We start from the raw sequence: 27,917 nt of genomic DNA, 5'->3' as shown, positions 1-27,917 counted from the left end.
AAAATGAGTCCTCCGACACGATTCTGTGAGATGAGTTTCCTATCTGACATAACTCATAAAAAATATTATTTTTTCTGCCAAAAATATTATTTTTCATTGTAGATATGAGTTGGATCGGCCGATCTCATGGATATAAATCCGTAAGACCGTCTCACATGAAACTCGCCCTAAAAATATTTACTTAAAATGAGGTGTGGTCGATATCTTTTATTTTTTGGCCATTGTTAACTGCTTCAACAGTTGGAACATTGTTTATACTTTTATTTTGCTGGTTAAATTTTAGCACCATTGAATAATTAGACAATAGAGATAGTATAATACAACATAATTTAAATTTTCATGATAGATAACCACAACTAGGAGTTAACGTCACCCCAAACTCTTATGTGAAAGAGTATCACAAATTTATAAACAATCGGATCAACATGGCTCATATACACAAAAAATATATATTTTTAACATAAGGAGTTATATTTTTTCATTGATCAGATCGAATAGGAAATCCATATCATAAATGTAAGACCGTTTAATAGAATTTTTTGTGTTCTAACATAAAATACCCATTTTAGCAAGTGAGCATTATATCTATGACGATCTCGTACAGTTGACCAGGTCTTTTAGACTTCAGAAGTGAGGAATTCAATGGATATTATGATGCTTGATTCTACCAAGTAATCTATTTGCAAGATGTTTGCCATCATCGCCTAATATCGACCATTTTATTAGTTTTTCCCATATAAACCTTACCGGAGCTATATACTAGACCCGCATATCAGTCGAGTCCGTTCAAATCTACAGTAGATGGAGAATGCAACTCGAACCAACATGCAATTGATGTACCAAAACGTATTTAGATTGTGACATACTGATATGCTCGAAAAATTACCAGCAGATGTAATAGAGTGCGAAATTTCACATAGCAGAAGACTACATTTACGCGTAAAATGTTGGCAGAACCTAGCTATACCGGTTAAATAACGAAAAATCATTACGGAGAAAAGTACAAGGACCCATACAGCGAAAGATGATTCTTCAGATACATCATATGTGCACAATTGACAAACACTAAGAATTATTTACAAGCAGTTAAAAATCACAGCAAAGAGAATAAACAATTGGAGAAACCTACGGTTACATCACCAAGAATTAACAGATAATGACATTTTTACAATTCCCATATCCCCCATGGCATAAAAAGCCTCTCCCGGTGTTTTCTAGGTCCTAAGAACTCATCCACAGTTCATCCGCAGCTCCTGATACACTCTCGAGTAACTTGGTTAATGCTATGGATATAAATTAAAAATGATGTACAACAACCCATCGAGCCCAAAAAGAAAATGGCTTCAACGGCTTTGCTTTGTTAATCACTGAAAGGAGGCATCAGAATCTTCTTTGTCTTGATCAATAATACATGATTTTGGAACTGGTTTTTCTAACATAGATGTCCCTTTGAAAGTTACCATTTGCCAACAGATCTTTTTGTAATTCAAAAGCTGTAAATGTAGAAGAAGACCACGCCAAGAAAGATTATTGGCCGTAATACATTCACTTCTATTTATGAAAGAGACGAGGAAAAGAGGCAGAGTGTACCTGTTCTTCTGGTATCTTTTTAAACCCAAACTTCTCTGTCCATATTGATTTCGCTTCGTCAGTTGCTGGGAGAACAAAGCTTCTGATATTCAGAAATGCAAGTAATTTCTCGATGCATGAGTAAAGGACTTGGAAGTATCCCTGGAAAGATTTGAATTTCATGAGAAGTGCTATAAATACTTCAACATAATGACAAAGATGGAAGTATATCTTGACACAAACAAATTAATAATCCATATTCGTGCCACCAAACCTAGATTTGACTAGAATCTAGATAATAACAGTGTGCATCCACCGACAATCAAGGGAAATGCCAATAGAGTTAACATGGGCGATAAAGTGCGAAGATAGTGGATGTAAAACTTCCTCCACAAAATCAAAATAAACTACAGCAGGAGATTAAAAGAACTATATGAACACCATATTCAAAATCTGAAATAAGGTCAAACTCAACGTTAAGATATTTCAGGCCGCATCCAAGATGCAAGAATCCTCAGTAGATGGCGCCAATATTAGCGAAATTGTAGCAGCGCCAATACCTTCCAAGTGAAATAGACATCTAACTCTTGCAAGTTCTTAATCTCTCTGGAAATTTCTGAGTCCAGTCACCTTAATCAGAGATTTTAGCAGTCACGTAAAAAAAAAAAGCTGTAACTCATGCTTACACTAAATACCCAGGTTTTTAATCTCCCATGTTCCAGCCGCCACTTACACCCACACCTCACCATAAATTTCAAAATTACTAGAAGTAACAATATCCTGAGGTGGCAAATTGCACAACCATCATGTCCAAAACCACCAGCCACATGGAAATGGTAAACGTTGTTGCTCTCAATTTTCAGGTTTCTAAGTGGCATTTTAATAATCTGCCTTCAGTTAATTAACTTCTATGCCATCAACAATCACCCAGACACCAAATACCCTATATAATCACCACTTTAATGTTTTTCTCAAGTTCCACCAGTTACAAAGACATGTCAAGTATTAAATTAAGCACACGGCGCTGCATTGTCTAAACTTGTCAGTTCATTGTATACCAGAAATTTATGCGTGATAACCAAAGATGCTTCTATAGATGCAGTATAGCTGTTACAGTACCACAGAACAGCTGCTTGGGTTGTTCTAAGTTCACTCCAGAATGGCACCATGAGCATATTGCATAATCTTTTGTTCTGTATTGTTAACAGGTAATAATGGAATTCACCTTAAAACGAAGTACATTTAGGACCTGGGAAACTCAAACAGAAAAAATTAAAAATAAAAGGGCACCTGGTAATGAATGCTTTATTGGAGGTATACAGCAGAAATTGTTTTTTTTTTATTTATGTAAATGAAACTTCAAGAAAAGCATCATCTATACATGTGTAATCAAAGATCTAATTTTAGCAATCTCCCAAAACTCAGACAATCCAAAAGAACATAAATAAGCTGAAAACCTTTGGAAGTGTAATATGAAAAGAAGTAAAAAAAAACTTACCCTGCCATGGTTACCCTTGCGTGTAGCAGCCAATGGGAGTTCAGCTATATCTTGTCCGAAAATTCGCAGAATCCCTGCTGATACAACTATTGAGCTGCAACATATATGATATATGCAAGGTACATAAGTGTATCCAAAGAAATAAGGTGGAAAATTTACAGGAATCAAAGTAACAGTGCTTACTTCACAGTCAATATCGCACAATACATTCCACTGAAGTCTTGACCTCTAATATTCCTCCTGTCATGTAGAAAGGTTGAAAGGAAGAATACAGAGAGGGAGGACAAGAGCGAAGATATGAACATAGATAAGAAAAGCATACAATGCGGCGAAATGGCAAAAGTATTAGTCAATACCCATAAACCATGGAGGGAATAAAATCTCGTCCAGTTTCTGAGTCCACAATTGGGTCAAAAGAATCCTGGAACAAAAGTTAATAAGCAAATCCAATGATACAGACTTAACTTATCCACAGAATAACATTAATGAATCAGAAAATGAATTTAAAAAAAAAAAGAGCGTAAAACTAAAGCATCAATAAAGTAATCAAAGTAAACAAAATAAGATATATAAATTATCAGCTTAACAGCACATAATTTTTTTGGGGTGACAGTCGCAAAAAATACTGCCAGAGGAAATCATAAAACTTAGAGAGCAGATTATTTGTTTTAGACTATAACATAACAAACTACAATATTATAAGTTAGATAAAATAGACAGCTAAGTAACTTGCTGGAAGTTTTGAGCCGGGGTAAACTTAGTAGAGGGCGCGGAGGATGTGAGGAAATGGGTGTGGAACAACTCAGGCTTATTTTCGGTAAAGTCTTTCTTCGAGTCTTTCTTTCCAGAGGAGCGATTCCCTAGCTTCTCTCTTTTCTACCCAATCTGGAAAGCTCCTATTCCGACGAAGGTTCAGGTTTTCTCATGGACAGCTGCGTTGGGAAGATTACCTACCTGCGATTTGATTCAAAAGAGGCTCCCGAATATCTCCCTTAGCCCGAGCTGGTGTGTGCTATGCAAACAGAGGGGAAAGACTCAGGATCATATGGTTATTCACTGCCCGTTTTCTGGTTCCTTGTGGAACCTAGCTCTCAAGGAATTGGGATTATCTTGGGTAATTCCGAACTCAACAAAAGACTTATATGCTACTGATTTAGGAGGTCGGCTTGGAGAGAGAGGGAGAGTCTTTTGGTTAATAGTGGTTCATTGCGTGTGTTGGTTGTTATGGCTGAAAAGGAACAGAAGAATTTTTTAAGGCAGTGAAGAAGCGGTGAAAGAACTTTGGGACAAGATCAAATTGAGAGTATCCATTTGGGCTCACAGGGGTTCAAATTTTCAATCTTTGGCGATATTAGACTTGTATAGGGATTGGAAATTGGCTTTGATTCAGATTGATAGCTGCCTTTGTTTGCTTTGGAAACTAGTTTGCTTTTGTGGACCACTGGTCCACTGTTTGTATTCTAAGTAATTTCATATTATCAATAATATTATAGTTTCTTATCAAAAAAAAAAATAAGTTAGATAAAATGGAATCACAAGCACGCAACAAAGGTTAAACGCATGCAATTTTGGTAATAGTTCTAGGAGCTGATTACCAACAGTTTGATTCAGATGTCCAAGGAACAATGTTATCTAGTTAATTGACCACTATTTTGGTAAAGCAGGATTAAAATTTATTCACATTTGGAAGTTAAAGCAAGGCACGTAATCTAATCTAGGGTCAAGATAATTTTGGTTTGCAAAGTTTTTGCAGGGGACAACAACATGAAAAAGTCATTCCCTGTATCGTTATTTTCATGAAAAAATTGCACACGCCGTTGAAAAATATACTTTAAAGCTCCAAAATAGAAAAGAACTGGAAACTACCAATTATTTTGTTTTCAGTCATTATCAGTGTGGAAGCAGAAGCTATTTATACATGAAACAGTGTCGAACTAAAAATTCTCTATAAAAAATTTATTTTCTAAAACCTTGGTATCAGGATTTTACTGTTCACTCAAAAGTCATTACATTCACTCGGTCGAACCAAAATCAGTTCCAAAGTGAGTACACCCATAGCGCTGAGGAGGACTAGTTTTTTTATTTTTTATTTAATTTTTATAGGAAACAAGATTGTGTTATATATTATATATAAAAATCGTGTAATAATTACAAAGAGCCGACAAGATATCCGCACATTGAGCTCCTAAAACTCAAGACATATTAACAATATATTAAGCTCCAATCTCTGAATATATCTAAAACCGATAACATAGCAAACTCTTTATGATTCATAAATCCTAATCCACGCAGAAGCCCGCTACTTGATCTTTTCCCAACACACTTCATTCGACTAGTTAAATTAACTATTTCTAGTAAAATAATAAAGCTTGGTATTGAATTCTTCTTAATTTATTTTTTACAGTAAATCCAGAAGGCAAAGGCTGAATGTGTTGAACTGGGTCAGCGATCCTTCACTCACGCACAATTCGGGGAAAATTTTTGAAGAACATATAATTGTTTAGGTTCTGTTACAGTTGTTTATTTTATAAATAATGATTATTGAATTATCATGGTGCCAGACAAATTTTCACAAATACAAAACAAAACATATCCAATCATTTCTAGGAAACTAGAGTCACACTTCTAAATTAATCAGTTTGTGATTCGTCCTACACATGGAGAAAGCAACTAACCAACAACCTTGTTTCTCCCACTTTTCAAATTCCAAGATTCACTCTCAGGTGCACTAAAAAACAAATCTCAGCCATCTTGATATCCATTTTTTCATAGTTCGGTGACTTAAAATTACCCACCAGGTAACAAATATTTTACACTCAACTCTAAACATTGTGCATCATCTAGCTTTGCAAGTATTTCTCAGATCTTGCCATTGACCAAACTCAATCTTATTAACCGTGAAAATGAAAGGTAAATATGATGCAACAGTTCTTACGTGAAATATAGCTACAGCCTGCGAAAGCAACACCCTGGTTTCCCGAGAAGTAATTTTTCCATTCAAAAGCCTCCATCTCATATCAAGATCAACTTCAGCAACTGGATTCTTTTCAATATACTTCTTCCTTACAATATTCAGAGAAGAGTCCGGGATCTTTTCAGCCCCAGCATTCAGCAAATCCTGGAGTGCAGAATACATTCTCTTGCAATTCAAAGAACAGAACCATTTTTCTTTTGGAAGCTCCTTCACAACAGATGTTTACAAATTCAGAGAAAAAGATACAAGAGTGTAGGAACAAAAACGCAATTGCTCAAGATTAAATCTGAATTATCTCATCCTTCTAAAGAATGAGAATGTGTGCACCTTTAGATCAGCCATCTTGCATTTTTTCAAACAGCCAACATGATATTCCTTTTCACACTGGGAAATACCAAATTATTTTTGAGGGTATGGTACAACCATACAATATAACAGAGTAAAACAACAAGGGTAAAAACAGTAAGAAATATACCTGATCACAGAGCAAAACAGTACGCGGACCAAAACCAGATTTACTAAAATCATAGCCTCTGCAAACATAGCAACTTCATAAATCAATAAAAACAATATCAACTACAATGACTATCTAACGTCAGGGAAATCCGCAATGAAAATATAAGAATCAATGAAACTGCTCTATATATGTGTCAGGTGTGTACCTGCAGATAACACAGGCTATCAATTCAGCTTCTTCTGGGTTTTTGACAATGCGAATGCACCGATTTGTTATCTGCTCAATGGGATCAATACCAATGACTCTTCCAGCCGCAACAGCATTGGAATTGTGCTCAACAAACCTTTCTTTTTGGAACTTGTTCTGGCAATAGGTGCAGAACCATTTGCCACGAGGAATACTCAACAAGGAGGCGCATTCTGCATCGCAAGATAAAGATGATGGTTAGACATAAACTCTGTATGAACATTGCAAATCTCTACAAGTACAATCATCAAGAGAATTTCGAAAGACAACCAAGAATCATTTTGAGAAATGCCGCATCAACCAGAAGCAAGTAAATCAAGGAACAAGGTTCATAATTTTTTCCATCAAAGTGTCGCACAAAGATCTCCAGTTGGTGTTCACAGATTAAGTTCACCTATCATGGAGCCACATAGGATTTAAAATAAATGGACATCGAAGAAGGGTTGCGCTAATATGATAGACATACAGTCTACAGGATGTGTACCATGCAATCCCATATATCAAGAACATTCAGCAAACAGAGCTTAAAATTTAAAAAATTTAAATAGAAGTAAAAATTGCTACGTTCAGACAATGAAGAGTTGCTTAAAAAGTCCGCTTAAAATAGAAAATATCGCATGCCACCCAAATTTAACACAAACACGTACATAAATACATACATTCGAAAAACGTGACAAACAAAATTTTCAAATCACAGAGAAAGGCATGATTCTTCAAGTAAATATTTGAAAGAAAAAAAAATAACATCAACAGATGTGCATCATAAATCTTAATTTCACCTTTGTGGAAGGCCCTGGGACACCCATCACAGAGCACAAGTTTCCCACCATCTGCACAAATGATGCACAAGTCATCATTGTCTTTTGCAGATAACTTGCGCCCTTTCAAAAGGGAGACAGCAAATTCATGGAGGGACACCCCATTAGAAGTGTAGATATACATATAGCTACAGAAAAACTAGAAGGCGTAAGGAAATTAAATGGAAACAGCTAAATGTTAATTCAGAAAGCTGGCATTGCACAGAAAAAAAAATCAGAGACCACATACGGTTTCCGGCGGGAGGCACGACCAGCATGAGCTTCAAACTGAGATGGACTAACCTGCTCAAAGTAGGTAAAAAGAAATAGTACATCTGGCAAAATTTGGAGCATTTCAAACACAACAATAACACAAGTACCAGAGTGCTGCAGCATCGACACATTATACCCGATCCCATTTTATAGCCATCACGCAATTTCTACAAACAGACAGGCAGGTGATTACAATGTTGAAATAATCTAATAAATAGATAAATACATCATACATAACGTGGGTGAGTGGGTGTAAGCAAATAACACTGAAGCATTTATCTGAACCACCTTGCCATTAGAATAATAAGCAACTTCAGTTCCATCTGGTAATCCACCATCTTCAAAGACCATTCTATGCATTTTTTGATCTCTGCGAAAACCCATGAATATTTTCTAATATGGCATGTTGATGAAGTATAAATAAGACAATCAGGTTTCTATATGATTCACAAAACTCGACAGCTAAAAGTACAGACTTTTTAGTAATTTTTGATTTTGATGAACTCTTTGATTTCATGGATGTGTCTGCAGATCCACTTTTTAAGTGCTTGGATGTACTTGAAAACCTATAAGCCACAACAGAACAGTTAAATAGATAATTTAGTACAACAAATCAAGATCAAGACATGCAAAGAATAGTTATAACCACCAACTTCTTTAAGATCTTTCTCGTACTGTTGTTCCTCATGGATCCTTGCAGGGAATCACTTCCATTAGCACGTAAATCAGAAGGTGACTTCGAATGGCTAGCCAAAGCACTTCCAGAAAACTTTGGGACTGGTTGCTGACGACTTGACCCGAGCGGAAAGAAATCAAAAGGTAGGAAAAGTTTGGGATCAAAAAAAATAAATAACTCAAGTGCCAGAAACAAAAATAAACGTCAATCGACTTAAAAGAGAGAAAAATACCCACATTTTCATGGTCTTCTGCTGGCCCCTTCTTGTTGAAATCTGCAATGAGGATCTTCGTGGAGATTTTGTATTAAACGCCGACTCTAAATGCCTGTAAGGGAAAATAAATGGAACGAGTTCACCTGTACATTCTCTCTGAAAAGCAGCAAAGGAAAGAATTGAGGACTAAGACCAAAAGATGATATATACTTTTTTCTGTTTCTTCCTCGACTACTCTTATTTTTGGGAGTGTTATGCACGTTACCATTGTCAGACACTGTCAGGCCTAAAAGTGGCTCCAAAGGCCTGGAAGTACCAAGGCAATGATTCAGTTAAATATTACGAGAAGTACCTAGCTTTAAGATTATAAAACTTGAGTTCATCAAATTCAATGATTTATTGTGTATAATACAACTAATGAAGCTAAAAACAAAAACTCAAATGGCACACTGTGATACAGAATTACAGATGCATTTACTGCTTAAATTTAGGAGCTTTCATACATTAACTTCCCAACATTAAAGCAGACAAGAGGTAAGTATAGAGTTTTTTGAGAGTCTGAAAGTTAGTTGAATATCAAGTTTCACATTAAAATTTACAACTTCAGACATCCTAATTCATTCCCACAAGTCATCTGCGTTGTTTTCATTTTACCATTCGAACCTCATTTTCAAAATCTGGAAATCTTTAATGTCATTCAACAACTATTTCTTAAAGTGATTCAACTTTATGGTCTTCCTAGCATTACACATCTTGCGACATAACATTTCAAAAGTCTCAAAATGATTAGAGTCAGGTAGAATGTTATCAGCCAATGGAAAAAAGAGACTTTATTGTTGGCAGAGAGTACCTAGATTTTGTACATTCTGCATCGACTTCAGAATTCTCAATAATCATGCAAGAATCACAAACTGGTTCCACCGCAGAAACAGTTGCAAGAAATGGCCCTAAAAACCAAAGAACATCAATCTTTTCTTCAAAGTATAACAGAAACCAACATATTGCAGAAACAAATTTATACACACCCCGGCAATTCATGCAAATAACAGATTCCTTCACAGGCATAGGGCCTACGAATTTATGAATCGCCTCTTCTAATGTCTTTACAGATGACTTTCGGCATTCTTTGACAACATCAAGGAGGCTTTTCCCATTCTCTAAGCATATATACTGTGAGGCTCGCCGGTATGATTTACATGCATGGATCTCAAACTGACATGGTGGAACTACCTATAATGTAAAAATATCTTTTGAATTCATATGGCTCATAAGCAAAATAAGAGAATTGGACTTGATCAAGAAATTTAAGTCCTTACCCTAACTCCCTTGCACAAACTGCACGAACACAAGATTCCAGTATCTTTTATGCTACCACGTAATGGGAATCCCTATAAAATGATACTTCCAATCAGATGTGAAAAGCAGGAAATACCTTTGGGCGAGAATCAATATCTTCAATTTGAAATCTCATTATAAAGTCACATGACTCACATCTAAAATCTTTACAATTCAAGAAAGTTTCAATTCCGGACACAATACAAGTTCATGTGAGTATTCATGCATCTCAGTCAAATCAAGTTTTCAAGAGTTGGACTAGCATGTGAAATGCTCATCTGCTATTTTCATCATAAACCTTGTGAGAGAACAAACATATAAGAATCATTTTCATCAAATTTTCATGACATTTTCCAGCCAGCATGTAAGTTAATTATCCTCACTAATATATAACCCTCGGCATTCCGAATACATGGTACATGGCATCGATGATTAGAGCAATTGCAATCACTTAATTCAAATAATATGACAATGACGTGATGGACAATTTTTTTAAAAATATTTGAGAGAGAGAGAGAGAGAGAAAACGTTTGTTTTCCTTCGTTAATGAGATCCTACCTTTAGGATAGTGCTCAAATCATGGATCTAATAATCTATATCATGTGTATAATTAATGTTGTGAGCTGATGTGGCATATCATTGAATCATTAGATCGGCAGTTAGTATAATACACTTAAGGTAGGTTGAACTCTATCGTTTTCCTTAGCCATCTTCTTGGATTTTAAATTTTCAAGGGGGAACTTTGAAAAAAATCATTTATCTGAGATGCATTCTTGCATTAAATAGGTCAAATCGCATCACCTCCCTAGTCATGAAAATATAACTTAAGAGTACAAGTTGAAGATAGGTCATTCATAAGGATAGAACATTGCAAAAAAAAGATTAATTTTATTCTTTTTGTCCTTTTATTTTTAGTGTATCTGAACTGACATACCCAAACAATCATAACAAGATCAATTTGTGTGACTGATTCTATTCCGCAAAAGAATCAGGAAATCCTTCTTAGTCGGTTTGTCTTCGTGGAATAAGTTAAGTGGCTGCTAGAGTGCGTACATATCTACCTTTGACATGCAATTGCATCGTCTATCGATAGATTTCAGTTGCATTTAAGAATTACTAAGAAACTATACTTGCCACTCCAAGGAGAAATTCTAAAAAAAATTGTGCATCCTATCTGTGCAATTATGATCTATTCTAATGTTTAACTGGAAGGAGGAATGATATTTCTCCTTCTAAGGAGAAAAGATTGTACACAAGTCACAACAGAATCCAGCTCCACCCATGAACCTCCGGTTCTACTTATCTCCCCCACCTGACATCCAGTGAGCACACGTTATTACTCCTCCTTCCCAAAAGGAACTACAAATGGGACCAGTGGAATAACAAGTTACTAAAATTCTGTAAGTATAACGAATTTAATGAAAGAGTCAACTCCGGTGAGTAAATTAAAGGCCATCGCTGGAAACAGTAACAATAACTACTTCAAAAATTTAAAGAAAAGTCACTTGAATAATTATTAGCCCAAAATGGTTACAGAGAAGAATACCCTCTTGCCGCCATTGTAGAAAACTGGATACCCTTCCAGCAATCCAGTCTCAAAAAGCTCCTTCACTGTCGTGGGCCTCCCTTTCATCGCAATTTTCTTAGACATCCCCATATTCCTCGCATTCGGACTAGCCATCCCAGTCGACTCCTCACTCTCCAATCCCTCCACTTCCAAAGAGATTGCATCTTGTAAATCCCTAGGAACCTCACTCTCCAATTTCTCGTCCTTAATTATCGACCTCGTAGACCTTCTTGTTCCATTGCTCCTCGCCGCAGCAGCAGCCACCAACATTGGCTCCTCTTTCACTTCAACCTCCACCATTTCACCATCTACATAGCCAGAATCACCAAAATCACCCTCATTTCCACCCGCATACACCGCATCACCACCATTTTCTACAACTTCACCATTAGAAACCACGGCCTCGGCACCTTTGCTACAAATTCCAAAATTAGCCCTCACTTCACCAAAACACCGAATTCCGCTCCCGCTTTCACTCTTGAACCTCTTACTCCTCGTATATACAGCGAACCCATTCGCCTCACTAGGCCGAACCCTAGGGACGTAGCCTTTATCCATACAATCCGACCCGACCGATTCAGACCGGCTCGGGTAATCGGATCCAAACTCGGCCCCATTAATCTGAACTGAACTCTCAATCTTCAACCCTAATTCTGGATTTATCACTGTTTTATCTTCCTTTTCCATGATTCTTCGAATCCACTGATGCTGCGCGAGTGAACACAACAACAGATGAAAAAGACAGGATTAAGGAACCGATCCACCTCAGAATTCGAGCACAGTAGCATGCATCGAAGAGGTAAAAGGATTCAAAATCAAGCAGCAAAAGATAAAAAGATCGAAGGTGTGAGTGAGAATCTCTGAAAACTGCTAATCTAATAAACTGCGGGTTTCATTTTCTGCTGCGGACTACCTTGGTAAACTTGCAGTCCAGTTCTCTCCAATCTGAACTAAAATCGCGTTTCGGAAAGAATCGTGCGAAGTTTCCAAACACGTTTTATTTCTTTCGAATTTTATAACTGGTCTCAGGTCTGGCCAATTTGAACTAAAATCGCATATAGAAAGAATCGCTATACAAATTCGTTGAAATCTTCTCCCACACAGTTATACAAAGTAAACCCTAGAAGACATTTCATTTTGCACTTTCTTCCTTTGATTAATAATTAATAAATAAACAAATACTCATTTCGAGCCTCTACATAAAAAAATTTATGATGTTATATTAGAAAATTTTGAATGGTTGGATTTACGTGATTTGATAATAGATTTCAAAGGTCTTTTTGAATGAATCTGAGTTATATCACAATCATTAATAAATATTCATATTTGGATTCGAATTCGAATTCACAAACATTAAAATTTTGTTTTAAAACAGTTGATCCCGAAGGAGATCTCATCCCACGCGTGTCTTGGTATGTCCTATGATGAAGTGGAGTATATTTGCACCTGGGAATCTACTGTTTGGTCGACAATGCCCTATATTTATTGTGTTCTAAATATTATCAATATAAATTTGAAATTAAATTTAATAATTTTTTGTTAGTTTTCAAATTTTTTTAAATAAATTTAAAATCATATAATTTCTGGCGGGTTCAACGAGTTTAATCTGGATTGGACCAGTAGGGTTCACGGTACGGGCAAGGGAAGGGTATAAGCCAAAACGCTCTGCGTCGTTGTCGTTTCTATTTTTTGCCTAGCAACCGTCGACGTTATTCACTTTGCTTTTTGATGCAGCAATCATTGACTCCATTCACTTTGTTTTTGTGTGCAATAACAACCCACAAAATTAGCTCTTTAAACCCATTCGAACTAGGGAGGGAGAAAGGACTAAAGCAGATGTGTAACGCCCCGATTTTATTTTAATTGACTTTATTTGAGATAATCGGAGATTTCATAGTTCAAGAGCCGACTTGATTTTGATCAGGGTCCTTTTTGCAAATTTCGGATTTTTTAGGGACTAAAATGCAATTTTGGACTTAAATAGATATTTAAGCTTGGTTGACTCTTTCTCCTTCATTCATTCTTTTCCTCTAATGTTTCTCCCTCCATTGAAGGCGCCCAACGTGTCCTTCAAGCTTTCAGATTTCTTTCCGAACTCGATCCGTCCGTTGAAATTAATTTCTGAAGACAGATTAGCGATCACGGCTAAGAGAGCTTCGTTCTACCATAAGTATTTCTCCGATCAGATACGTTTCGTTTTTGGGATGTCGTTATAATCGATTGAGTTGCTAGTATGTTGTTCTTGGCAGAGTTCTGATCGTTTATTATCTGTCGGTTTCGAAATAGAGCGTCGTTCGGATTTGTTATGATTTTTGAAGGGATTTTCGAAAGTTGAGTTTTTATGATTTGTTGGAATTGGATTGTTATGGTTGAATGTTGATTGATAAGAGTTGTTTGGATTGATATTATGTTGTCTGCGTTTCCGATTTGATCAGAATACAGTCGTTATGCCGCCGATTTGAGTTTTGGATTGTCAATCGGTTTGTAGTGTTTGAGCCAAATCTTTGATTGAGTTGTATTTTGATCTCGAGCCTTTATTACTTCTTTTGACAGATTCGTTTGAAGGCCGTTGAGTTGCGAGATTACAAGAGTTGTATCGCTTTGAAGATTGTAGCCGATATAGTATCGATTTCTTATTATCGATTGAGGAAGTTTGATTGAATCTTGATTGAGGAATTGTTGTTGTTTCCAGGTTCGAGCATCGACGTTTGAAAGAGGTATAAGATGACTTAGACTGGAATGGAACATGTGACTCGAATCCGACTTGATTCGAGTGTTTCGAGGAATCACATACTTGCATGTTATTTGTTTTTACTCGAAGTTAGTTGATTGAGTTATGTTTGCATTGCATTCATCTTGAGCTAAGAATCCTTGATTTTATCGGGCAGGACGGCCCTTTTATGTTAGAAGTTTTGGGGGCTATATTGTGAGTGGCCTGGGTGTAGCCGTTTCACCTAGTGCTAGCATACTCCTTATAGTCGCACCAAAGTCTAGAGGATGGAGATACGTAGCACCACCTCGATCGGGAGAGTCGGTGAGTTGTTTACGTGATCTCATCCTCGGGATCCCCAAAAGCAAAAGCAACAATTTCTTGATTATCCGGACTTGATAATCCCACATTTAAAGACATGCATTGCATTATGCATTTGAATTAAGTTTTTAGATGATTTTTTGGAATTGCTTGTCTTGTATATATATGTATCATGTTTTGATATATTATTTGATATGCATGATTGTCTCTTTTACTGGGAATATCATTCTCACCGGTTTATCCGGCTGTTGCTTTATTTTGTATGTGTACTTGGCAATAGGAGGGGCAGGGCCAAGTTAGAGTAGACCTGGTTAGCGTCAAGAGCAAGATATAGAAGTGAGACTCGTTTAGAAGTCGAATCAGCATGTCAATCTAGTTTATGTTTTGCGAACATGTTTTGTCATTCGAACTTCTCGTTTTGTATTGTAAGCAAGAATCGATGTAGGTACTATTGAATCGAATGTTTTTCTTCCCTAAACATTTCTTGTATTGTTATTGGCTTGTCAGATACTTTAAATGCAAATGTTTAGGTTTGGTTGGATTTCTTTTCGGTGCCTTGGATTTCTGGGCGAGAGGACGGCATGGGCGCGCGGATATTGGCATGGGCGCGCTGCCTTTTGGCGAGGTAAGGGCGCGGGCGCGCGTTCTGAGAGCGCGGGCGCGCGGTCGTTTTTTTTTAAAAAAAAAATTTTGATCGCTTCGATTCTTGTTTTCTAGTATGTTTAATTGTTGTTTACTCCAAGATTAGTTGTATAGAAATGAGGTCTCACATTAAGTGGTATCAGAGCGATAAGATTCTTGGACTGAATTTAGAAGTGAGCGGGGTAGATCGAGTCCGCATTAATTGAATTCTCGCATGTGATTGAGTTATTTAAATTGATTTGTTTAAATACCATGCGAGCATGTTTTATTAATTAAGAATTATTTGAATTACATGACTATGTAATTTAATTTATAAAGCATGAATTATTTGAGATATGAACTGTAATTCACCTGTATCCGGAATTTTGAGAGATTGCAAGGACATCGAATTGCAACGATTGAGATATCTTGTGTCCTAACCTTTGATTATCAGATGGGTCCTCGACGAGTTATTAACAGGAACCCACCACCAGTTACTCCACCGAATGAGCAAGCTAGTACCGAAACTGTTCAGATGGATGCTACGACGACGCCGATGGAAACCTTGCTGAAGAGGTTCCAGTCGTTTAATCCACCGTTGTTGTTGGGTACAGAGAATCCAGTTGACAGTGAGAACTGGTTGGACGACATTGATCAGTTGTTCGATTCCCTTGATTACTCCGACGACCGCCGAACTAGGTTAGTCATTCATCAGCTTCGTGGTGTGGCTAAGAACTGGTGGATCACGACGAAGAGGTCCTTGGAGAACCGAGGTACAGCTATTAACTGGAATCTGTTTAAGTCTGAGTTTTATAAACGGTTTTTCCCAGTTTCGTACCGAAAGGACAAGGGAGCCGAGTTTGCAAATTTGAAGTAGGGGAATTTGAATATTGAGGAGTATGTGGCCAAGTTTGATAGTTTGCTGAGATTTGCACCGCACATTGCCGACAACGAAGAAGCAAAAGCTGATCAGTTCATTAATGGTTTGAACCCGGATATCTTCATGTTGGTAAACACTGCTAGGCCAGATAATTTTGCGGATGCCACGAATCACACAAAAGGAGCTGAAGCAGGTCTGTGGAGACAGAGAGGAAATCAGTTTGTGCCTCAGAAGCAGCAAGGAAAGTTTCAGGCACAATCTTCTCAAAATCAGAACCAACCGTTCCATTACCAGAATCAATCTTTTCAAATTCAGAATCAACCACCGAGTTCTGAAGGTGGTAGCAGTGGAGGTAATAGGAAGGATTACTACCTCCCGAAGGGGAAGCAGTTTAAGAAGCACGAAACCAGTTCTTCGAGCTCTAGTGGCTCGAGGAAGTTTGGATTGGAACAGAGTTCGAGTCAGTCAGGCATGTCTTGTTCCAATTGCGGAGTTCGTCATTCCAGTGATCAATGTAGAGGTATTTTTGGAAGCTGTCATATCTATAACCAGGTGGGGCACTTTGCAAGAATGTGTCCTCAGCGTGTCCCTGAGCAAGCACAAAGTGGAAGTTCTTCGAGACAGTCAGCTCAGCCTCAGCAGCAAGTACCTAATGTCCACTCTTTCCAACCTCAGCAACAGAATAGACAGGAATTTAATCAGTACGCGAACCAACCTCCCAGACAGCAGGCACAAGTTTTTGCTCCGTCTGAGGATCCGTAGACTCAGGCTGCACCCGAGAATGACTTATCAGGTAAACGTTCGATTTGGTTTTCCTACTCTTATTGAATGTTATATTTTGGTGAGTCTCTTGCCTTCTTATTGAAAAATCTGTTTAATGTTAATCGTGCTCCTTAACTTTGGTTGAATCGCTTGAATTGTCGAATGCTCCAGTAGTGTTGGTAAATTCTATTAACCGGATCTTTCAGAAGAATTAGTTGAGACTAGGAATTCTTATCGTTTATTTCTTACCCTTTTTGGAATGAGAATTATACTGACCTTTCAGAGCTTTTGAGAATCGTATAGCAGATGTTGGTACCTAGCAGTTGTATGTTATTCTTCGATGTCTGAATTCTTTTTGGGATCTAATGGTCTTCTTCGATTGTATGATTTGATAATGGAATTTCTGTCGATCAGCGCCTTCTTCTTATCGAGATTTCGGGATGTATTCTTATTCAGAGGAATCATACTCTAATCTAGACATCGAGACAACTGAAGACGCTCGAGACTCAATGTCTGAATCTGGACATTGAACTCGCAGCGATCTTATTGATTAGAATATCTGTTATCTATTGTCTTATGAGGAAATTTACACGATCTTTTCTAATCTTAAGAGTTGGAGTAATTGTTTTCGCATTCGGAACTGATTTGGGGACAGAGAAGAGGATTAGATTGTATGAGATTTCTTACTGCGAATCTTTATCTGAGGAATTGTATGAAGTTTGAACTGTTATTATTTTATCTACTATCTGATTTCGAGTGACCGATTGTTGGAATCTGCTACCGTATTACGTACAGAATGACTTTCAGTCAAGACTAGAGGATTGATATCTTGTCAGAGGTCGTCAGGTGCCATGTTTTGCCGAAGTCTGTCAGTTTAGACAGAGATCCTTGATGCACTCGTTCTTTCGGAAAGGACTTCGAAGAGACTTTTGTTGTCTGATTACAACTTATTCAGTTCAACACCCTCAGAACGACGGACAGCCAGGTCAGAAGAGTCGAACTTTAGATGTTATGTCTTTAGTTGGAACCAGAGACGATTCGGATTGCGACTGAGCAGAGGAAGATTATTCTGACGAGAAGGAGTCGACTTTTGATTGACGGACTTGAAGGAGTATTTTAGAGACTCGGTTCGCGTTGGAACCATGTTTGATTTCGAGGGCGAAATCTTTTCTTAGAGGGGGAGAATTGTAACGCCCCGATTTTATCTTAATTGACTTTATTTGAGATAATCGGAGATTCCAGAGTTCAAGAGCTGACTTGATTTTGATCAGGGTCCTTTTTGCAAATTTTGGATTTTTCAGGGACTAAAATGCAATTTTGGACTTAAATAGATATTTAAGCTTGGTTGACTCTTTCTCCTTCATTCATTCTTCTCCTCCAACGTTGCTCCCTCCATTGAAGGCGCCCAACGTGTCCTTCAAGCTTTCAGATTTCTTCCCGAGCTCGATCCGTCCATTGAAATTTATTTCTGAAGGCAGATTAGCGATCACGGCTACGAGAGCTTCGTTATACCGTAAGTATTTCTCCGATCAGATACGTTTCATTTTTGGGATGTAGTTATAATCGATTGAGTTGCTAGTATGTTGTTCTTGGCAGAGTTCTGATCGTTTATTATCTGTCGTTTTCGAAATAGAGCGTCGTTCGGATTTGTTATGATTTTTGAAGGGATTTTCGAAAGTTGAGTTTTTATAATTTGTTGGAATTGGATTGTTATGGTTGAATGTTGATTGATAAGAGTTGTTTGGATTGATATTATGCTGTCTGCGTTTTCGGTTTGATCAGAATACAGTCGTTATGTCCTGGTTTGAGTTTTGGATTGTCAATCGGTTTGTAGTGTTTGAGCCAAGTCTTTGATTGAGTTGTATTTTGATCTCGAGCCTTTATTACTTCTTTTGACAGATTCGTTTGAAGGCCGTTGAGTTGCGAGATTACAAGAGTTGTATCGCTTTGAAGATTGTAGCCGGTATAGTATCGATTTCTTATTATCGATTGAGGAAGTTTGATTGAATCTTGATTGAGGAATTGTTGTTGTTTCCAGGTTGGAGCATCGACGTTTAAAGAGGTATAAGATGACTTAGACTGGAATGGAACATGTGACTTGAATCCGACTTGATTCGAGTGTTCCGAGGAATCACATACTTGCATGTTATTTGATTTTACTCGAATTTAGTTGATTGAGTTATGTTTGCATTGCATTCATCTTGAGCTAAGAATCCTTGATTTTATCGGGTAGGACGACCCTTTTATGTTAGACATTTTGGGGGCTATATTGTGAGTGGCCTGGGTGTAGCCGTTTCACCTAGTGCTAGCATACTCATTATAGTCGCACCAAAGTCTAGAGGATGGAGATACGTAGCACCACCTCGATCGGGAGAGTCGGTGAGTTGTTTACGTGATCTCATCCTTGGGATCCCCAAAAGCAAAAGCAGCAATTTTTTGATTATCCGGACTTGATAATCCCACATTTAAAGACATGCATTGCATTATGCATTTGAATTAAGTTTTTAGATGATTTTTTGGAATTGCTTGTCTTGTATATATATGTATCATGTTTTGATATATTATTTGATATGCATGACTGTCTCTTTTACTGGGAATATCATTCTCACCGGTTTATCCGGCTGTTGCTTTGTTTTGTATGTGTACTTGGCAACAGGAGGGGCAGGACCAAGTCAGAGTAGACCTGGTTAGCGTCAAGAGCAAGAGATAGAAGTGAGACTCGTTTAGAAGTCGAATCAGCATGTCAATCTAGTTTATGTTTTGCGAACATGTTTTGTCATTCGAACTTCTCGTTTTGTATTGTAAGCAAGAATCGATGTAGGTACTACCGAATCGAATGTTTTTCTTCCCTAAACATTTCTTGTATTGTTATTGGCTTGTCAGATACGTTAAATGCAAATGTTTAGTTTTGGTTGGATTTCTTTTCGGTGCCTTGGATTTCTGGGCGAGAGGACGGCGCAGGCGCGCGGTCCTTTTTTTTTTTAAAAAAAATCTTTTGATCACTTTGATTCTTGTTTTCTAGTATGTTTAATTGTTGTTTACTCCGAGATTAGTTGTATAAAAACGAGGTCTTGCAAGATGCCAGTCGAATCTTTCGACGAATCGTCAACCGATCACCTGAATCTCCATAAATTAGCCGAATTTTTGCTAGTCCAATAATACTATACCAAATTTTGGCAATCAATTACCCACTCTTGATCATTGAAAACTTACATAACTTGATCAATAACTTTAATATTTTTGCCATAAATCTCCTAATTCCAAACACTTGAAATCACAAGACTCGTTTCGAATTCATCAATCATATCTATAACTCTAATATATTGGCCACATCACATTTCACTTTCGTGGCCATTGTCAATAATGTTTTTGATTAAAAACAGCTAATCTACTTACTACATAAATATTTCACCAAAATTTTAACAGGACATTACCCGATGAGTTTTGGTAATTAGGTCACACATTTAAACTAAAACTTACTCATTTTTTTCGAATATGATATTGATCAAATAAAATCCAGTTAAGTAAAACTTGAACCAGATTGGTGCCATTTAAAAATTTTGGTTAGATTAGGGATGAAAAAAAAATACTGAATTATCGATATACCGAAGTTGCCGTATCGAATAAATATTGAATTGTCGGTATATCGAAGATTACGGTACGGTAACGATACCAAATTTTTCGGTACGATAATAATATGACATTTGAAAATTTAAGTATCTACCGGTATACCGAAATACCGAAACAATATAAAAAATTTTAAAATATATAATGTTTATAAAAAATAAATTTTAAAATTTTAAAAATATAAGGTTTTTTTATAAAATTTTTTATACCGATATCGTAACGAAATTTCGGTATACTGTAAAATTTCGGTGTGATCGATATGCTATTTATATATGATGATGTTTCGCTAAAACGAGTGCCTGGGCTATCAGGGTAGCGAGGTAGGCCTGACGAGGTGAACGGGCTGGTAAGGATGATATGTAATCTGTCCTTTCCTGACTAAAATGATTTGCACACAAGGAAAATACCACAAAAACACGTTAGTGGAACGCCGGAAGGTTTTCCGGTGAGGCCACTTTGATGCTTAAGTCAGACTTAAAAATAGAGTGTGCTTAAAGGAAAAATGAGTATAATGTTTTGGGGATTCAAAGGAACATACCTTTACTGATATCTGATGCAAGGTATTTATAGGCCTTAGAGTGAGAGAATGTCTCTGCAATTTCAGGATAATGGCCACGATCTGGGTCGTGGGTACAGGGGTTGCCCACGTTTACCTGTCACGCACGATCAAACCGGAAGGCTCGGGGTTATGGCAATCGTAGAGATCATGCTCCTAAAAAATGGGTGTTGCCCAAGTCACGAAGACTTGGTCTTTTCAGCCTTACGCATCCATCCGAGATCAGCTACTCCCTTGTCTTCGAGCTACTAGTCCGACTTTATCAACCCTGCTGCCCTTGCCTTTCCATAGCTCTGATACCCCTGAATTCCCGGGGTATTACCACTCCTTCCTAAAATAGTCGGGCTAAAGCCCTGCTCGTTGTCCTGACTAGCAGCCCTAACGCCATTTTCTTTATGTAGCCCTGATACCCCTGATTTCCCGGGGTATCAATATACACCAAAAATTTTGAGATACTGAAAGTTTTGGTACGATATCGGTATAATATTTTTATATATTATAATTTTCGATACGGTACGATACAATATACTAGACCTAGGTTAGATTACTATTATGTTTTCAGAATTTTTTTTAATCTATATGGATTGTATTTATACTATCTACATTATTATATTATAAATCATGAGTAACTAATTTTAGTGTTTTTGTATCACATATTCATTTTTCAATAATTTTTTTAGATTTTTAGAGAACTTTTAAAAAAATTTCGTTGTAGTAATTAGTTAATGTATGTCAAATGTAATAAATATTATTATTACTACAGTTATTTCGTGAGTATGTATGAAAAAATATATATTTATATTTTAAAAATTAAATTTTAATGATTTTGGAAAAAATTTCGCATCCCCTGTGCAAATTCTAAAATCCTTCATATATGATGTGGTGTGTTAAATTAATTAAAATGTGAAAATTTAGAAATTGGGGATCATTAATTATGAATTTAGTCAAGCCTAAAATATTTAATTTTGTTCCTTTTACGATTTGAAGTCGAGGTCAACTCATCCAATTGATTAAAATAATATTTATAGTCAATATACACGCAATCAAACCTCGACGACTTCAATATGATGAAGAATATATTTTATTCGAAAAATATGTTCCATTTTTTTATAAGATAAAATTAGATTAGATGTAAATATAACTCTCACCCTACGTACTAATTGTAGCGTTTGCTATAATATTTCTATTAATTATTTTTAGGAATAATTAATTTGGTATATATATTTAAATATAATCAATTTAGTTTTAATTCAAAGAAAGATAACTGCTGCTAATAATCTACCCACATATATTGATATCTAATTATATTCAGACTGGTCGTCTTCAAAAACATTGATTCATAAAAAATGCTTCAACATTCAATTTATGGTGCCTATTCTAATGTGGAAACGTCCTCTGTTGAATAAATATATAGCTGGTGTAATGGACCGGGTGCATCCCTCTGCTTCTGGCTCATCTGGCCTTCTGCTCTGGGGCCCGCGACCATACTCATGATCTTCTCTCCACATGAAAAGGAGAGTTTTTGCCCTCTCCAGGATTCGAACTTGGACCACCAGGCATATATCCAAATTCAACTCAATCCTGGTACCACTAAGCTTATGTAATGGACCGGGTGAATCCCTCTGCTTCTGGCCCATCTGGCCTTCTGCTCTGGGGGCCCGAAGCAGAGGGATGCACCCGGTCCATTACAGCTGGAGATCAGAGTCCAGAGATTACATGATAAATTGAAAATTAATGATAAAATAGGTATTTTTAACTTTTTTTTTATAAACAACATACACACGGTACAGAGAAACCATACATCAACTTCAAAATTCATGGTAAAATTTGAATCAAAGGTTGAAATAATGATATAAATATATTACATCTCAATTATCCGCATAACCAATCCCGACAATTGATATATTTTTTTATACTAGTAAAAGTCACGTGCAATAACAACTTTTTATTATCGATAAATGTTATTAAATAAATGAGTTGAGATGAGAAAAAATAAACCTGCAATTAGTTAATAATATTCATAATATATTAGTAAATATTAAATTCAATGTAATATGATCTTTACAATATTTTTTATAAAATGAGTACGAATAATTTTAGTTTAAATATTTTATATGTTACAAGTCTAATTGAATTTATAGACGTTATTGCAAATAATGGTTGTAACAAATACTATAATTTTTTATAAATTAGACGTTGAGAAAAATATATAATTTGATGTCATGACATATTTAATAAATAAAATTTAAGAAAAAAATATAATAAATAATACATAGTGTTGAAAAATTATTTTACCACTACTGATTTTGAGAAAATAATATAGGTAATGCATTCTAAACTCTTAATTAAATTACATCGTCTTTTCTTTCTTTACATAACTATTTTTTCTTCTTTCACGATTTTTTAGTTTGTCATCTATTATTTATTCTTGAAATAAATAATTTTCTCATTGTTAGGATCGAAAATATCTTTCTCAACTGTATGGAGTTCAGATGGGTTAGTATATGAACTCTTGTCTTTCTCGTGTGTCTATGTTAATCAATCAGTGCGAAAGAGATTGACTAACAGATCGAACACAGATCAAATGGCTTGGTTGAATTCGTGAGGTGAGTGAATGTGTTTGACATATAAGAAATAACACAAAGACTTGTTTCTGGATGTTCGGAGCTCAATCTCCTACGTCACCCCTTCTTCCACCTCAGAAGGATTCACTCTCTTCTAGAAGACTTTGATCTTATACAAGCAATTTGCACAGATCCGATCTAAGATTGGACTTACACTGCTGTCTAATCTCAGAACTCCTAGACACTCAAGAACACAGCCCTTGACTGTTTCTTGTTACAAAGGTAGTGTTTTACAGAACACTCAATTGATTTGGTACAATCTTACAACTCGATAAACTCAACACAAATGATCCTCACTTGATCTGATATGATGCTAAGTGTGTGTTTGATTAATCTGATCTGATTGCTCTTTGAAGCTCTTAACTTTCTGATCGTGTATTCTCTTCTCTTTCTGTAGCTCTCTTTTTCTTACGCTTCTTAACCTTTGTTTCTTCTTTTCTTCTCTTCTTGTATTTATAGCCTTTAGAAAGTATCCGTTAAGGTGTCGACAAGTCTCTTTAATTTGCTCTTAGATCTTGACTTTTTGGTTCTTTGTTGGCAACGTTCAAATCTTCATTTAATGCCTTTTGTCTTTTAGCACAAAAGCTCCTTGATTGTTGAGATCTTCAATTGATCTGATCCTTGCTTCTTCTGCTTCTGCTTCTTCAATTGATCTGCCTTTTGCTTCTTCTGCCTCTGCTTCTTCAATTAATGACTTAGGCAAGTTTTCAAACATCGAAACTTAGATCTTGAATTCCTAACAATTTCTCCCTTTTTGGTGTTTGATAAAACTATAAATTTTATCTGTCATTTTCCCTCTAATCACATCAACTGATGATCTTTTCCTTTTTAGTCGTTCTTTGATCTGCTCTTACTTTCTCTGAATTTGTTCCCCCTTAAAAGGTGATGTCAAATGAATTGTTCAAATTGCTAGCTTGTCTGATCTGGTCATGTCTGAGCTTTAACTGATATGATCTGGTTCAATTGATCTAGTCTCTTAGTTGATCTTCATCATTCCAATTGATCTGGCTCGTTTATGATTCGATCTGATCTTTTCTGGTTCGATTGATCTTGTCTGATCTGATTGAACTTTGATCTGGTATGGTTTGATTTGTCTGGTCTGGTCCAATTTGATCTGACGTTGATCTGGTCCAACTTTAATCTGATCTGGTATGATCTTTGATCTGGTCTTGTATGTTTCGTCTGATCTGATCTGCTCCAACTTATCTGGATTCTTATCTCTTTCTCTGTATCTTCGAGTTGATATGCTACCGCCAAGTTGATCTGGCTCCTTTTGCGTCTATTGATCTGCTTTGCTCAGTTCTTCTGTTCTTCCTTCTTCTTCTCGACTGATCTGCTTTCTTCTTTAATTAAGATGCAGAGAGAATCTTCATTCCCCCTTAATCTGTTGCGTTTCTCTCCATATTTTGTATTGTGTGGTGTGTTCTTGTGATCTTAAAAATCTCTTTTATATGTAGATGAAATCCCATCGAGATTTTATTTTTCACAATTCTTCATCTAGTCTCCAAGATTGGTGCGGGCTCGCATGCTCTTCATAGCAATAGCGCTATCGCGCTTTGGAAGAGCGCTACTAAAGCGCTATCACGCTTCCAAGGAGCGCTATCGCACTTCTAAGGGGCGCTAATAGCGCTATCGCGCTATTGAGGGGCGCTATCGCGCTATCACGCTAGCAAGGGGCGCTACTTTCTTGTTCTGCTGAGCGACAATTTTTAAAAAATCATATCTACACAATCTAGCCATCGGATCAAGCTAAAATTTGGACAGCAGCTTTAAAACATCTTAAAATTCATTATGAACGGTGGAGATTGGATATAGTTGTCTCTAACATCCTCAGTAATTTTCTGAAGTTTGTTGTACTGTAATTCCTTTCTCAATTCTTCTCAGTACTTGTCACCTGCAAATACAAATAAAATATGCTATGGTACCCATATCTTATGTGGGTCCTCGATGGATTAGTCCTTTAGGAACCCAAACTTTGATTAATCTAACAGGTCGATCATTGAAAGTGTCCCATAAAGTTTGTATATTGTGCCGTGTGTGCTGGTGATGTGTATGTGAATGATAAATATGATATGCATTGTGTCGTTTGTGCATTGGATATGTATGTCTAGATTGATTGTACAAGTTAGGCCTCCAATATCTCTTTTGAACGGATCTATTTTTGAAATAGGGTGGTCTATGTTGTACCTTCATAGAGTCTTGTCTTGCTTGACCATATCCAGACCGAACTAGTCTTTTCTTGATCCAGCTTGAGTTAGAACTCTCTGGTTCCACATATCCCAATCCTCGTTTGTAAAGAGTTTTTGGTTGAGATATAGGTGAACTGACATGATTATCAGGTTCTATATTTTCATATATCGTGCTGGACTTGACAAATTTCACATAATTTGAAGTGTTCTTGTCCAGACAGGATTGAGTACTTTTCTCAGTTGATCTGCAGTCCTTGTCATCAAAGTCGAGACCTATCTTGTCTCCAAAAGACTTTTGTGACTCTTGCATCTCAGTCAACAAAACAGAGGACTTATTCCATGTGGTTACCAGTTCAGTAAGTTTTAAGTTTTTTGACTTTAACTGCTGGCATTCCACTAGTAGCTTATCATTTTCAGTCATAAGCTTGACAATCTCTGCTTCTAGACTGATTTTCTCAACTGATGTTTCCCAATTGGGTTCAGTTGAGCAGTCCGACAGATCATTTTACTTGGCTTTAACTTCCTCAAATGCTAAGCACAGTCGTTGATACTCATTACTCATGTCATGTAATGCGTTTGCTAAATCTTCTCGTGTAAATTCATCTGAGTTGAAATCAAATACCTGTTCACTGGAGAAGAGTTGATATGATGATTGATTGCTGATAGATGGTTGGTCACTTTTGGCTATGAGGCAGCTATCTTCATCTTTGTCATCAGAACTTGATGTGCTCACTGAACAACAAGATTCTTCAATAAAAGCGATTGGTTCAGTTGAGCAACGTTCGAGTAAGTCAGATGGATGAATTGGTTGACTTGTGCTCTCATCATCATTTGATCTGGAACTATCTGAGCAGCAGAGTTCTTTAAGATCTTCAATCATTGGACTCCTGATCTGCTCAGCCTCCTCATCTGTTCCAAGATTGATTAACTGCTGCCAAAGATCCTTAGCAATGGAGCATGTCTCAATAGTTTTGGCAGTGCAGTTGTCCATAGTGGTGTACCAGAAGCTTTTAGCAATATCACTAAATGCGGCCATTTGAATATGTTCAGAGACGAGAAAGAACCTCTCTCTGATACTACTTGTTAGGATCGAAAATATCTTTCTCAACTGTATGGAGTTCAGATGGGTTAGTAAATGAACTCTTGTCTTTCTCGTGTGTCTATGTTAATGAATCAGTGCGGAAGAGATTGACTAACAGATCGAACACAGATCAAATGACTTGGTTGAATTCGTGAGGTGAGTGAATGTGTTTGACAGATAAGAAATAACACAAATACTTGTTTCTGGATGTTCGGAGCTCAATCTCCTACGTCACCCCTTCTTCCACCTCGGAAGAATTCACTCTCTTCTAGAAGACTTTGATCTTATACAAGCAATTTGCACAGATCCGATCCAAGATTGGACTTACACTGCTGCCTAATCTCAGAACTCCTAGACACTCAAGAACACAGCCCTTGACTGTTTTTTTGTTACAAAGGTAGTGTTTTACAGAACACTCAACTGATTTGGTACAATCTTACAACTCGATAAACTCAACACAAATGATCCTCACTTGATCTGATATGATGCTAAGTGTGTGTTTGATTAATCTGATCTGATTGCTCTTTGAAGCTCTTAACTTTCTGATCGTGTATTCTCTTCTCTTTCTGTAGCTCTCTTTTTCTTACGCTTCTTAACCTCTGTTTCTTCTTTTCTTCTCTTCTTGTATTTATAGCCTTTAGAAAGTATCCGTTAAGGTGTCGACAAGTCTCCTTAATTTGCTCTTAGATCTTGACTTTCTGGTTCTTTGTTGGCAACGTTCAAATCTTCATTTAATGCCTTTTGTCTTTTAGCACAAAAGCTCCTTGATTGTTGAGATCTTCAATTGATCTGATCCTTGCTTCTTCTGATTCTGCTTCTTCAATTGATCTGCCTTTTGCTTCTTCTGCCTCTGCTTCTTCAATTGATGACTTAGATAAGTTTTCAAACACCGAAACTTAGATCTTGAATTCCTAACACTCATCATATTCGATAATAATTC

The 27,917-nt window shown here is 36.7% G+C and overlaps 1 protein-coding gene across 3 annotated transcripts; it reads right to left on the bottom strand.

Annotated features, from left to right (window-relative positions):
* Positions 1 to 1,013: 1,013 nt before the first annotated feature.
* LOC140887091 (uncharacterized) lies at positions 1,014 to 12,567 on the bottom strand. Of its 3 annotated transcripts, XM_073294123.1 has the most exons (21): positions 11,586 to 12,564; positions 10,021 to 10,092; positions 9,730 to 9,934; positions 9,555 to 9,651; positions 8,915 to 9,010; positions 8,727 to 8,816; positions 8,468 to 8,605; positions 8,291 to 8,380; positions 8,103 to 8,184; positions 7,922 to 7,981; positions 7,792 to 7,844; positions 7,524 to 7,690; positions 6,704 to 6,917; positions 6,517 to 6,574; positions 6,369 to 6,425; positions 6,003 to 6,248; positions 3,424 to 3,488; positions 3,251 to 3,307; positions 3,068 to 3,161; positions 1,591 to 1,731; positions 1,014 to 1,493 (listed from the first exon to the last, which is right to left on the bottom strand). In XM_073294123.1, the coding sequence occupies exons 1-21, from the start codon at positions 12,291 to 12,293 to the stop codon at positions 1,365 to 1,367; spliced, it is 2,919 nt and encodes a 972-aa protein (XP_073150224.1). In that variant the 5' UTR covers positions 12,294 to 12,564; the 3' UTR covers positions 1,014 to 1,364. The 3 variants fall into 3 exon arrangements, 2 of the variants coding, with proteins under 2 accessions (XP_073150224.1, XP_073150225.1); XM_073294124.1 differs by lacking the exon at positions 8,915 to 9,010; XR_012151749.1 differs by lacking the exons at positions 1,014 to 1,493; positions 1,591 to 1,731 and having other exon boundaries at positions 3,083 to 3,161; positions 3,390 to 3,488; positions 11,586 to 12,567.
* Positions 12,568 to 27,917: the final 15,350 nt, after the last annotated feature.

This window comes from Henckelia pumila, chromosome 3 (assembly GCF_033568475.1).
Source record: "Henckelia pumila isolate YLH828 chromosome 3, ASM3356847v2, whole genome shotgun sequence".
NCBI classification, from domain to species: domain Eukaryota; kingdom Viridiplantae; phylum Streptophyta; class Magnoliopsida; order Lamiales; family Gesneriaceae; genus Henckelia; species Henckelia pumila.
The sequence above is the reverse complement of the archived record's forward strand: the minus strand, read 5'-3'. Positions and strand labels throughout refer to the sequence as shown.

Excerpts from the sequence above, each read along its gene's own strand:
- LOC140887091 (XM_073294123.1), bottom strand. The coding sequence starts at position 12,293 with ATGGAAAAGGAAGATAAAACAGTGATAAATCCAGAATTAGGGTTGAAG. Across the intron at positions 8,606-8,726 it reads CAGCAGAAGACCATGAAAAT|TCGTCAGCAACCAGTCCCAA; the intron begins GTGGGTATTTTT and ends GCTCGGGTCAAG. Across the intron at positions 3,308-3,423 it reads ATTCCCTCCATGGTTTATGG|GAGGAATATTAGAGGTCAAG; the intron begins GTATTGACTAAT and ends TCTACATGACAG.